The sequence below is a fragment of the Mus caroli genome, chromosome 14, assembly GCF_900094665.2.
Source record: "Mus caroli chromosome 14, CAROLI_EIJ_v1.1, whole genome shotgun sequence".
Taxonomy (NCBI): Eukaryota; Metazoa; Chordata; class Mammalia; order Rodentia; family Muridae; genus Mus; species Mus caroli.
Genome location: NC_034583.1, coordinates 58,053,215 through 58,064,641, shown reverse-complemented (window position 1 = coordinate 58,064,641; position 11,427 = coordinate 58,053,215). Strand labels below are relative to the sequence as shown.

The 11,427-nt window shown below is 49.9% G+C and overlaps 2 protein-coding genes across 5 annotated transcripts in view; one reads left to right on the top strand and one right to left on the bottom strand.

The window, feature by feature from the left end:
* Positions 1–866: 866 nt before the first annotated feature.
* Positions 867–11,427, bottom strand: part of Pnma2 (PNMA family member 2) — a 13,025-nt gene continuing 2,464 nt past the window's right edge. Inside the window, exons 1-3 of one of the 4 annotated variants that reach the window (XM_021181299.2) lie at positions 7,415–7,529; positions 3,195–3,323; positions 867–2,908 (exon numbers count right to left, since the gene is read on the bottom strand). In XM_021181299.2, the coding sequence (XP_021036958.1) occupies positions 1,462–2,562 (1,101 nt within the window). In that variant the 5' untranslated portion in view covers positions 2,563–2,908; positions 3,195–3,323; positions 7,415–7,529 and the 3' untranslated portion in view covers positions 867–1,461. Of the gene's footprint in view, positions 2,909–3,194; positions 3,324–3,519; positions 3,559–4,009; positions 4,236–7,414; positions 7,530–11,427 lie in introns of those variants that run through there. The other 3 variants (XM_029468810.1, XM_029468812.1, XM_029468811.1) reach the window with 3 other exon arrangements.
* The window catches only part of Dpysl2 (dihydropyrimidinase like 2), a 105,096-nt gene continuing 101,313 nt past the window's right edge, over positions 7,645–11,427 (top strand). Inside the window, exon 1 of the mRNA XM_021181296.2 lies at positions 7,645–8,266. Coding sequence (XP_021036955.1) covers positions 7,925–8,266 — 342 coding nt within the window. The 5' untranslated portion in view covers positions 7,645–7,924. The remainder of the gene's footprint in view (positions 8,267–11,427) is intronic.

Genomic DNA, 11,427 nt, shown 5'->3' with positions numbered 1-11,427 from the left:
GAAACAGCCCAAAGTACTAAAGAGTGTGTGCTTAGGCCTGGGCCAGCAAAAAGAAAAAGTGAAAATTACTTTTCATGGTAGTTCTGTAGTGACTGTACAGATAGCAGGGACTCTGGGAAGGAGAAGGACATTACTTCATTAAAGGGATAATTATTCCTTCCATCTCATTAGCATAGAGTTAGGTGAATCTGCCTTCCTAATGGGCAGTCCATTAGCCAGGTGATGGACCTGCCCGACTTGATTAACGCTTCTGTTTTGGTTGGCTTGCAATGGTAGGGCTCGGCCTAGGCAAGAGGTAGATTCCATTCTTCTGACCGGAAGGCAATGGTTTTCTCTTAATGAGACTCAGAAAAGTCCTGATCAAGGCTACTGTAAATTCTCCCCTCTGATGAGGTACTCCTAAAATCATATAGGAGATGGGCTAAAATTGGAGAAGATATAAGCCATTTTATCATGAAAAAAAATCTATGGACCTAATTCTAATGCCTAATTCTAACGCTATCCACAAATGGATTAGTGTCTGACTGAAGGTCCCACCCTCAAGTGTAACCTTCAGGAAGGTTACAATGGGAAATCAGAGCTCCTTGTGACGTTCATGCACCAGAGGACCAGGGACACTTTTGGAATGCCTGGCAACTGCCTAGCCAGGTTCTTTTCTTTCTTTTTTTTTTTTTTTTTTTGGTTTTTCGAGACAGGGTTTCTCTGTGTAGCCCTGGCTGTCCTGGAACTCACTTTGTAGACCAGGCTGGCCTCGAACTCAGAAATCCGCCTGCCTCTGCCTCCCGAGTGCTGGGATTAAAGGCGTGCGCCACCACGCCCGGCTTGGTTCTTTTCTTCTTAAAGACTTATTTGTTTTTATTTCATGTGTATGGTCTGCATGTATGCATGTGTACCGCATATGTGAAGTGCCCAAAGAGACCAGAAGAAGGTGTTGGATCCCCGTTAGAGTTGTGAACCACTGCATGGGTGCTGCGATCTGAGCTCCTCCAAAAGAATAGCAAGTGTGCTTAATGGCTGAGCATCTCTCCAGCCCCCGACTGGCCAATTCCTATCTCCTGTTCACACTGTTACTCCCTCTGAAGAGAATGGAAAGTGACTTGGCCAACCCTGGTGTACTTAGAGGAAACTAAAGTTCAGAAGGTTTACGTACTGGAACTCAGTCTTGTATTTTTTTTTTTTCTCAGAAAGAAAAACGGAGCTGGGGATCGAGTGGTGGAATATTCCTCTAATCCCAGAACTCTGAATTTGGGAGGTTGAGGCAGGAAGAATGTCAGTTCAAGGCCAACTTGGGCTATAAGGTGAGACCCTTTCAAAACAAAATAAAAGAAAGAAAAGACAAAAACCTTCAGTCCTAATGTTTAACTTCAGTCCTGCACTTAAGAAGAATCCACTGGAGTGGGATCAGCCCTGTCAAGCATCGTCTGTATGCCCGCCAGATCGGGGACGGAGTGGGGATGTCTCTCAGGTCTTTCTTGAATTGTTCCAGCAGCCAGAGCCTTCCCTTTCCCCCGGCTCCTCCCTGCTCTCATGTTCAAAGTAGGCCTCTTCTTCTTCTTCTTCTTCCTCACGTATGACCTTCATCAGCTGCAAAAAGGTGGGGAGTGGGCCCTGATCTTTCAGCTCCCGTAGCCTGCACCACAGAACATTGCTGAGGTTGGCACCAGCCATGACCTGCTCCAGGCGTACCTGGTCGGCAATGTTCCGGGGGATGGCCCTTTTTTCCACAGCTCTCCGGAGCAGAGTTTCCAGCCGGAGCACGTAGGCTGAGATTTTCTCCCCTTCTTGCTGATAGGTTTTTAGGTATTTTACCTGTGAGGTTCTACGGCTCTCCATGCTCCCAAACACCTGCTTAAAGGCCTCCAGGCATTCCCCCACACTGATGGAAGGGTTGTCTGCCTGTACTATGTGCATGAGGTCCAGGGCAGGGCCACGGAGGCTCTCTGTCACCCACCTTTTCTTTTCTGCTTCAGGGATGGGCCACTCCTTGGCTATCTCAGTGGCCTGTTCCAACCAGACCTCAAAGGGCTCCTCCTCTGGGGCAGCTGCTGTGCTCCCAGAGAATACTCTCATCTTACAGTACTTCACAGGCAACAGAGGCCTCTGGCCATGAACCATTGCCTGCCCCACCAAATGGGCCAATAACTCAGGGGATGTGCAGGGTGTGGTGGCTGGAGACACTCCCTCATGCTTAAGGGCTCTGAACATCCCTGCGACCGTCTGCCCTTCTTTTTCTAGAAAGAGGTTCAGTCTTTGGAGAAACTCAGTGTCCTGATTAGGGGTCTTGAAGATCACTTTCCAGACACCTCCCTTTCCCTGCACCTCACTGGGGACCACAGACATATCTGTGTCCTCCATAAGTTCCAGTAAGACAGCACTGGTGTTGTCCTGCTTCTGAAATATCTTGCCTAGTAGCCGGTAGCTGCCAACACACTTCAGCGCCTCCTGGAGGACTGTCTGGATCTCAGGTTCACCACAGTCCACCGGAATGTCAACCACCAGCAGTGACTTCTGGACGTCTACATCCATGATCTTGCACCACTCCTCCAGCAGGGCCACCGCCATTGTCCCAGGATATGCTTCTGGACTTGGTCTCCAAGAGACTCAAAGTCTCTTGGGCCAAATGCTTTGTCCCTTTACCCAGTCGCAAGAACCAGACACTCCCTGTCTGTCTTCAGACCCACAGCAAGGCTGACAGTTCCTGCGGCGTAGGTAGGGTGGGCTGTTGCTCTGTAGTGGGGTCGCTGCTGATTCCGAGGGCTGGTCGTCGTAACTGTGTGGTACCTGGAACAATCGCTTTTCCCACCATCTCTTGGTTTCTGTCACTTCGACTCTCTCTAGTCAATGGGGGAGGTGGCTTCCACTCTAGCACCCAACTCTGGGGAATCACACAGTGAGATGGCAAGGACTCCTAGGGAAACAGAGGCTTATTTTGACTACACAGCCCTCTACTTCCCAGGACACACACACACACACACACACACTAGTTTGAGGTGGAACTAGGGGTGGACCAAGGGCTCTGACTCCCACTGCGCCTGTGTCTACCCCACTCTGGTGAACCCCCTTCTTTGCCAGCTGTACTTTTCCCCGGTGAGGACCAGCTAAATCCAGTCTTTCCACCCTGAAAGCCCTACCAGTGAGCAGGATTCAAGACCTTCACCATTCAAAAGATGGAATTAGGAGATGTAGCTAAATACCTGTTCATGTGTTCCAGTATGTTTTTCAAGAACCAAGGAGTCAAGTACTCAGCTTCCTGATCAGGAAGATGTCACACAGCTCTATACAATAGGATGTATGCGTCTTAATTTCAGCCGAGTCAAGCTGTCCTGTTGCACACAAACATGAATAGCATCTTTTTAGGTCTAAAATCTAGTAGCAAATATTAATGCACTTATTAAAATGGAAACAGTTTAGTAAAGGAAGAAAGGAATGACAATCCTCAGAATTTAATAAAGCATCCTAAACAGGACAGAGTCACCATACTTCTTAGAAGAAAAAGCCCAGGTAGTTCGGGGAACGCACCTCACTTTGCAGAATGCGTGCCTAGAAGAAGCCTTTAGAAAGCCTGGCATTCAATTTCCAGCACCGTATAAACTGGGTATGGTGCTACCTCCCTGTAACCCCAGCCCTTGAAAGCTGGAGACAGGAGAATCAGGAGTTTAAGAGCCTTCTTAGCCACATAGGGAGTGGGAGGCCAGCCTGGGCTGCATGAGAACCATCTCTAAAAAACAAATCCAACTGAATTGTATTTGGTAGCACTCCCAGCATTTGTGAAGTTGAGGCAGGAGGACTGCAAGTTTGAAGTCAATCTGGGTTATATAGAGAAATCATGTCTCCAAAAGAAGACACAAACAAAACTAAACAGAATCATTCAAACACTTAAGAGTACTTAAAAATGGGTAGAATGGAGAAAATTCAAATCTCAGAAAAAGAAGTACACTTTGGAGTTAGGAGTCAGTCTTCTGTGGTTGGGTCTAGCCAGGCTTTTCAAGGGCCATGCATGGTAAGTTACCAAATCAGCTCTTCCTGTGGTGCTTTGAATGAGAGTGGGCCCCATAAGCTCATGTGTTCCAATGCTTGGTCCTTAGCTGGTGGAACTGTTTGAGAAGGATTTTGGAGGAGGTGTCCCACTGGGGGTGCGCTTTAAGATTTCAGAAGGCCACACCCTTCTCACTGTCAGTCTCTGCCTTGTGCTTGTGGACCGGATACCAGCTCTCTGCTCCACCGGCATGCCTCCCTGCCTGCTGCCATATTCCTGCCCACACTGGTTATGAATTCATCCTCTGAGACGGTAAGCCCCCATCAAATGCTTTCTTCTATAAGCTGCCTTGGTCATGGTGCTCTGCCAGAGAGATAGAAAAGTAACTAAGACATTTAAATTTGACATTGTCATTTAAATTTAACTGGGCCGTTGAGAAAAGGGCAAAGGCAGAACACATATCCACTGCAAAGTGATGTGTGCACCAAGCATGCTTGCTCTGCAGGGCTGGGGAGACTGGAGAGTGTAAAAGGGAGTACTCCCAGTGATGGTGTGGTCACTTAGTCATGAGGATGCCTCCAGAGAAGCCGCTTCCTAATTGGCTGAATGTCAGAGTGCCATCACTAGACCATGCGTTCTTATAGGGCACATGTGTTATGTCAACTGAAATGTTGTAATTTGGTGTCTGACTGTGCCTCTCAGAGACTTATAGAGGGTGTGTTAGGGTGCTACACCCACTTCCCCTTGGCTTGAACATCTTCCATCACTCTGAAGGAGGCTGTATGCCACAGATGCTGGCCTTAACTATGGCAGCAGCAGGAGCAGATCCGGTCTTCCTGGAAGGTGCTAAAGGCTGTTCCACTGTGCCAGAACCAGGAGAGCAAGATGCTGCCTCACCCTGTGCTTGGCAGCATGGGATCCCAGAACTTCAGACCAATCTAGGCCTGAGATTCCCTTGTAAAATATGGGAGTGAACTTCCTCTGCTTGAGGTTGTTTCGAGGAATGAGATGTGAAGAGCTCTGGAGGGGCTAGGATTGTAGCTCAGTTGGCAGAGTGCTGTCACTATGTACAAAGCCTTGAGTTAGATCCCAAGCACTGCATAAGCCAGGCACCGTGGCACATACCCATTACCCCAGCACTTAAGTGGTGAAGGTAAGTGAGCCAGAAGTTTAACTCCCTTGGCTACATAAGGAGTTTGAGGTCAGCCTGGACTTACAAACAGGACCTTGTCTCAGAAAGAGCAAAAACAAACAAAAGCGACATGCTGGGCTGTGGTGGCGCATGCCTGTAATCCTAGCACTTGGGAAGCAGAGGCAGGCAGAACTCTGTGAGTTCCAGGCCAGCCTGGTCTACAGAGTATGTTCTAGGACAGCCAGATCTGTCACACAGAGAAACCCTCTCTTGAAAAACCGAAACAAACAGAAAACGAACAAACAAACAAAAAAGAAAAATACAAACAAATGAACAAAAACCACCAAATGTCCAAATTCACAGAAGAATTGTCATGCTGAAATCTGCTAGCCTTTGAGACCTTTAACCCGATGGTAACCATGCCTACAAGGGATGCTCTTCAATTAAAAAAGGTCCCACACACCTGGAGAGATTGCTTAGTGGTGAAAGCGCAGGTTTGGTTCCTAGCAGCCACAGGTTGGCTTACTCTGTAACTTCAATTCCGGGGGGGGGGGGGTCTGGCACTTTTGTCTGGCCGCCAATGGCCCCAGGCATGTACACAGTGCATGTACATACATACATTCAAGCAAAACATCCATATACATAAATGAAAGTTAACCAAAAAAGATTTTAAGACTGTAAATGGAACACCCTTGATGTACAAAAGAGCCACCAGGGAAATGTTCGGGTATGGAAGAATGCAAGGATTTTGTACTTTTCTCACTAAAGAGGCCTATAGGATAACCTGTTGAAGGAACCAGGCTCTTGGGGCAAAGGCCTGGAATTACTGGGTGCTTCAACTAGACTCATGACCTTAGGCGTAATGCCTCCTAAACTGGTGTCCTAACTTGGAAGGCAGGGAGGATGAAAGACCTCAGGGCTTTAGTGTGGCATTGACAATTCCAATGGACGCTTTATAAGAAAATTCCAAGCATTTCTGATGCTAAGGTCCATAGGCCCTCCTTTTGGCTCCTACAGGATTGTGTGTGTGTGTGCACAAACTATGACTCCATCAATCAAGCTATCTCGGGCAACTGCGGGCGTTGGTATCTGCAAGCAATCGTTACCTAAGCAAAGGCTGACAATGGGACTGATTTCTTGGTCACAACGCCCTGTGAGAACACGCTGCAGTAAACTGCCTCTCCTAGACCAAACCCATCCATCTTAGTGAGCATGCTCAGATCTCCCTCCAGAACCCCCAAAGGATGGGCAACACTTCTGCAGGTTTCAGCCACTCTGGAAAAACAGGAGGGGCTTAAATGCAACCAAGCCAGGACCATGAGGTGGGACTAAGCAAGGAAAAGCCTCGAATCTGGCGGCTGTGGCTGAACCGTGTGCACGCGCGCGCACACACTCCAAATCCCCACACTTTGGCTGCCCACAACTCACACAGCATGTAACCTTCCCCTGAACAGCAATCTACCTCTACCCTCCATGCAAACCGCTGCGGCCCTAGAGAAGGAACATCTGGCAAACTCCTGGGCCTCCTGCGCAGCGTGCAACAGGGGCGGGGAAGCTAGGCGGGGCGACTTGAAAGCAAGATGAGTCCGAGTGTGCTTCAGTCTGCTTAGTCCCCAACCATTTTCCGTTTTGGGTGGGAGAGAGAGAGAGAGAGAGAGAGAGAGAGAGAGAGAGAGAGAGAGAGAGAGAGAGAGAGAGAGAGAGAGTGTGTGTGTGTTTGTGTTGGGGGATTGGAGATATCAAATCCAGGACTCTTCTGAGCCTTTTCTGAGGCACTGGCTGATGTGCAGGGCATGGCCCTTTCAGATGATGTTACGGGTCCCCAGCTTCTATGCTGAAGCGCAATCCTCAGTCTGCATTCTTTACTATGCCCCGCTGCACCACAGGCTTGCTGCTTTCTCCCCCGGTCACCGCTTGCATTTGCTACGCTCCTCTGCTTTTTCGCCCCCCGCCATGTTGTGTGCCCCACCTCCCAACCACAGGGGCTGCAAGCAGGGAGAACATTCTCCTTTCCTTCTGCTCCTTGCAGTGCGCGCCCTGGCGCCCAGGTCGTGGGTAAACTGAAGCATTGGTGCCGGATACTTGGCTATCCCGGAGTAGACCTTGCTGTTTCCAGGGTCACCCCTGCCCAGTTTCCAAGAGCCTGCAGGCTTGAACCTTGACTCCCTCAACCCTCAGCTCTCACCCGAGGCCAGGGGAGCCCCAGGGCCACCTTAACAATGCAGTGAGGCAGGTCGGGGAGAGGGGCTCTGGACTAAGGTCTGAGCCTTCGGGTCCTTGCCCGGCTATAGCTATCCGACACTCACCCTGGCGCCGAGAGAGGTCTGTCGGGCGGCTGCCGCGCGTCCATTAACGGGAGAAGTGACCGCTTTACTTCCGGGGCGCGGGCTCAGGGCGCCCCCCACCCCCTCGTACCCTCCCTTCTCCGTCTCCTCCTTCTGGGTCCTCTCCCTCCTTGTCCCCTCCCTCCTGATCCTGCGTTCCTCCTGCCCCGCCCCACTCCGCCCCGCCCCGCGCTGCCGGGAACTGGCATCCTCTGCCGCAGCGACCGCCCGCTCAGATCCAACTTTGCTCGGAGGTGGCGTGGCGGCGCCGGGGGGCGTGGGCAGGGAGGGAGAAAGCGGGGTCAGGAGGAGGGACCGCGAGGGGTGGGTCGCCGGTTCGCCAGCTCTCCATCCTTTCTGTGCACCTTGCGGTAGGCAGGGAGAGGCAGCCGCGGCGGCAGCAAGAGGCTAGTGCACACCCAGCCAGGGAGACTTAGGAAACCACGGACAGACGGACGAACAGACAGGACCTTCCCCAGCGCCCCCCGAGCCATGGCCGAGAGAAAGCAATCTGGAAAGGCAGCAGAGGACGAAGAGGTCCCTGCCTTTTTTAAAAACCTGGGCTCCGGCAGTCCCAAGCCGCGGCAGAAATTCTGCGGCATGTTCTGCCCTGTGGAAGGGTCCTCGGAGAACAAGACCATCGACTTCGACTCGCTTTCAGTGGGCCGGGGCTCGGGGCAGGTGGTGGCTCAGCAGCGGGATGTCGCCCACTTGGGCCCCGACCCGCACCGGCAGAGCCGGCGTGCCAGTGGGGAGCCATCTGTTGAATCGAGCCGGAAGGTGGAGATCCGGCGGGCCTCGGGCAAGGAAGCCCTGCAGAACATCTATGATCAGGTTGGTATGGGGGTGGAGGGTGGGATCGGATCATGGGGCTGCCCCCTGGCTTGTCGCGGAGGACCGAACATCCCCGCGTGGCAACCAGCACGCGGCACCAAGAGCTCTGCCTCCCGCATCTGCACGCGCACCGCGCCCTGCCCACCCCTTCACCGCGCAGGGTGCGGCGAGGCACGGGTTCGCCAGTGGGCGTTTGAGCTCCCACAAAGGCTGCCCTGGCCTCCTTGTCCCTGGGAGGTGGGGAATCCGCGTCAGGGACCAGCTGATCCCCGGGCTGGAGGCGTCGAGTGGCGATTGGGGTGGACCACTGTGCTGTTCTTAAATCCTCCCGGGCGGCATCCGATTGCAGCTGCGGCTCAGAGCCCCACCCTTTTTTGATGCAGCTCAAAGAGAGCAGTGGAAGGCTGCAGTGAAGACTAGAGGATTCCCTTGGGGTCTGTAGGGACAAGGGCTTACATGGCTACTCAGTGTGGCAAGGTCCCCGCCTCTAGTGCGCTCAGCACTATGGTTCTGCGCTAGGAGGTCAGGACCACGGCCAGCGCCCGGAGCCTCTTACCATTGCCTGGACTGTGTTCCACAGCCAGTGAAGAGTCCGGGAGGTTGTGATGTCACGGAGGAAAGCTAGATAGCCCATGTGGAGAACAAAGTTCTGCTAAGTGTCTCGGCAAGGGCTTCTCAGAGCGCTTCCCCAGCGCTGTAAGGGAGGCACTTTAGGAATGGGGAGAGACTACACGGATTATATCCAAAGAACTAAAAAGGAAAGGAAAAATGAGGGTGGGAGGGGAGGACTCACATTTGAAGGCAAGACTCCCTGATTGTGTTAATGGTGAGACAAAGAAGGCTAGCTTGGTTATCCTTCATCAAGGAAAATGTTTGACATGGTCCAGTAATCCCCAGCAGGGCACGTTTCAAGCCCAGGGGTCTTTTCACACACATTTCCCTCCGTTTCAGGGTGACATTTATGCTCGTATAATATTTTTTCACAGTTTTAATACCTCAAATGATCATTTACACTGCACAGTGTCTTATGCTTGGTTGCTGCTTCTCTCCCATGCTTGCAGTGAAGATAAGAAACCAATCTATGAATGACTTTATATTGAATCCTGTGTGCCTTCCCTTCTAGGGCAAGAGGAAGGTTAGTCCTAAAGGCGCTTCCTTTCAGACAGCCACTGGAGAAGTTGGGGGATGTTCTGCACATGCTCACTGGGGCTTGCCCAGCATTCGGGTTGTGTGCTACAGAGAAATCCTCAGAGAACAGCTCTGGGGGCAATGGTTGGGGCACAGCTGCCCGCTTTCCTGACACAGCAGAGCGATCTAGCTTTTGACTTTCTTTAGAATCACTTCTTGCCAAAGGAGGCAGCAGAGGTGAAGAGACTATTTCCATTTATTTATTTATTTATTTATTTATTTATTTATTTAAAAAGATTTATTTATTATATGTGAGTACACAGTTGCCGTTTTGAGACCCACCAGAAGAGGGTATCAGATCTCATTACAGATGGTTGTGAGCCACCAAGTGGTTGCTGGGATTTGAACTCAGGACCTCTGGAAGAGCAGTCAGTGCTCTTAATCGCTGAGCCATCTCTCCATCCCTTCCTTTTTTTTTTTTTTTTTTTGAAGGCTGAAGCAAGCAATCATTTATTTTACACTCATCCAACTTCTGATTTTTATATTTTTATTTCACTAAGAGGCAACTGGAATCGAAATCCAAAACACTTGTTTTGTTCCAGGTGATCAATTAAAGTAAATCTTTCTTTCTTTTCTTCCCTTTTCTCCTCTTTTCTTCTCCTTTCTTCTTTTCTTTCTTCTCTCTCTCTCTCTCTCTCTCTCTCTCTCTCTCTCTCTCTCTCTCTCCTTCTCTCCAGAATCTTGCTCTGTAGTCCAGGCAGTATTTGAATTCATGACAATCCCAGTACCTCATGGGTGGTATATGAACCACCATGATTACCAGCTTGCTCTGTCTGTTTTTCTGTCTGTCTGTTTGCCAGTCTATCTATCTATCTATCTATCTATCTATCTATCTATCTATCTTTTTCTTTCTTTTGTGGTACTGAGGCCTGAACCCTTGGTCATGCTAAACAAGTGTTGTATCACTGAGCCACATCCTTAACCAAATGTTTCAATATTGTACTAAAAGCTGGGTAAGTATAAAATGAGTCCTTATGGAAGTATGTGGGTGAAAATCAAGATCGCATAACACTGAGGTTGAGTGAGCACTCTAAAGTAGGCAAGGCGTGAGGGTCATTCCAATAGCTTGGAGGGGACAGGACCACACCTGGAGAATCTATAAGAGAACATGTAAAGGTAGCAAAGGAGGTGATCTCAGTACGACAAAGGCAGCATATTAATATTCTAGTCTGAAAGGCGGCTTCAATGGCTGGAGAACCAGGAGCAATTATTGGAATACACCCTAAATTTAACAGAGATTCTGAATTGCAAATCTGAGGCACATGAAAGGAAGGGGGCAATTTGCAGACAAAAGCACCAGACCAAATCCTTAGGTAGTTTTAACCCTGGAACTCCATCTCTTCCTCAGCTTCCTGGTCATTAGTTCTAGACATTGACGCTGGCTCAGCCTTTGTACAGCCCTCTCTGGTTCAATTATCACAAAAGGGTCATTCCTGGGCTTTTGTCATTCATAACTAGGAACATTTACCCAGCTTGGTGCTTACATTATATGAATTTTTCATGTTTCACAAGAGGCTGTGCATATGTGTATAATGATGGTGACTTCTGAAAGCTCAGTTGGCTCATGCTGTCGACAGAATTGGTGATTATCCCTTGTATTTAGCTTGTGAGCAGGATGTCTTCAGGCCTTTGGGGCATTTTTCTAGAAGTCCTGGCACAGAGAAGAGTAGAAGGAATGGGTCTTGCTCCCTTCTTCTCTCTTAAATCTGTTTGTAAGGAATCTTAAGGATGGTCAGTTGCTGGGCGTGATAGCGCACACCTTTAGTCCAGCACCGTGTAGGCAGAGGCAGGCAACCTTGATGAATTTAAGGGCAGCCTGAGCTACACAGTGAGTTCTAGATCAGCCAGGGCTGCATGGCAAGATCTAGTCTCCTAGTCTCGAAAGAAAGGAAGAAAGAAAGAAAGAAAGAAAGAAAGAAAGAAAGAAAGAAAGAGAGAGAGAGAGAGAAAGAAAGAGGGAGGGAGGGAGGGAG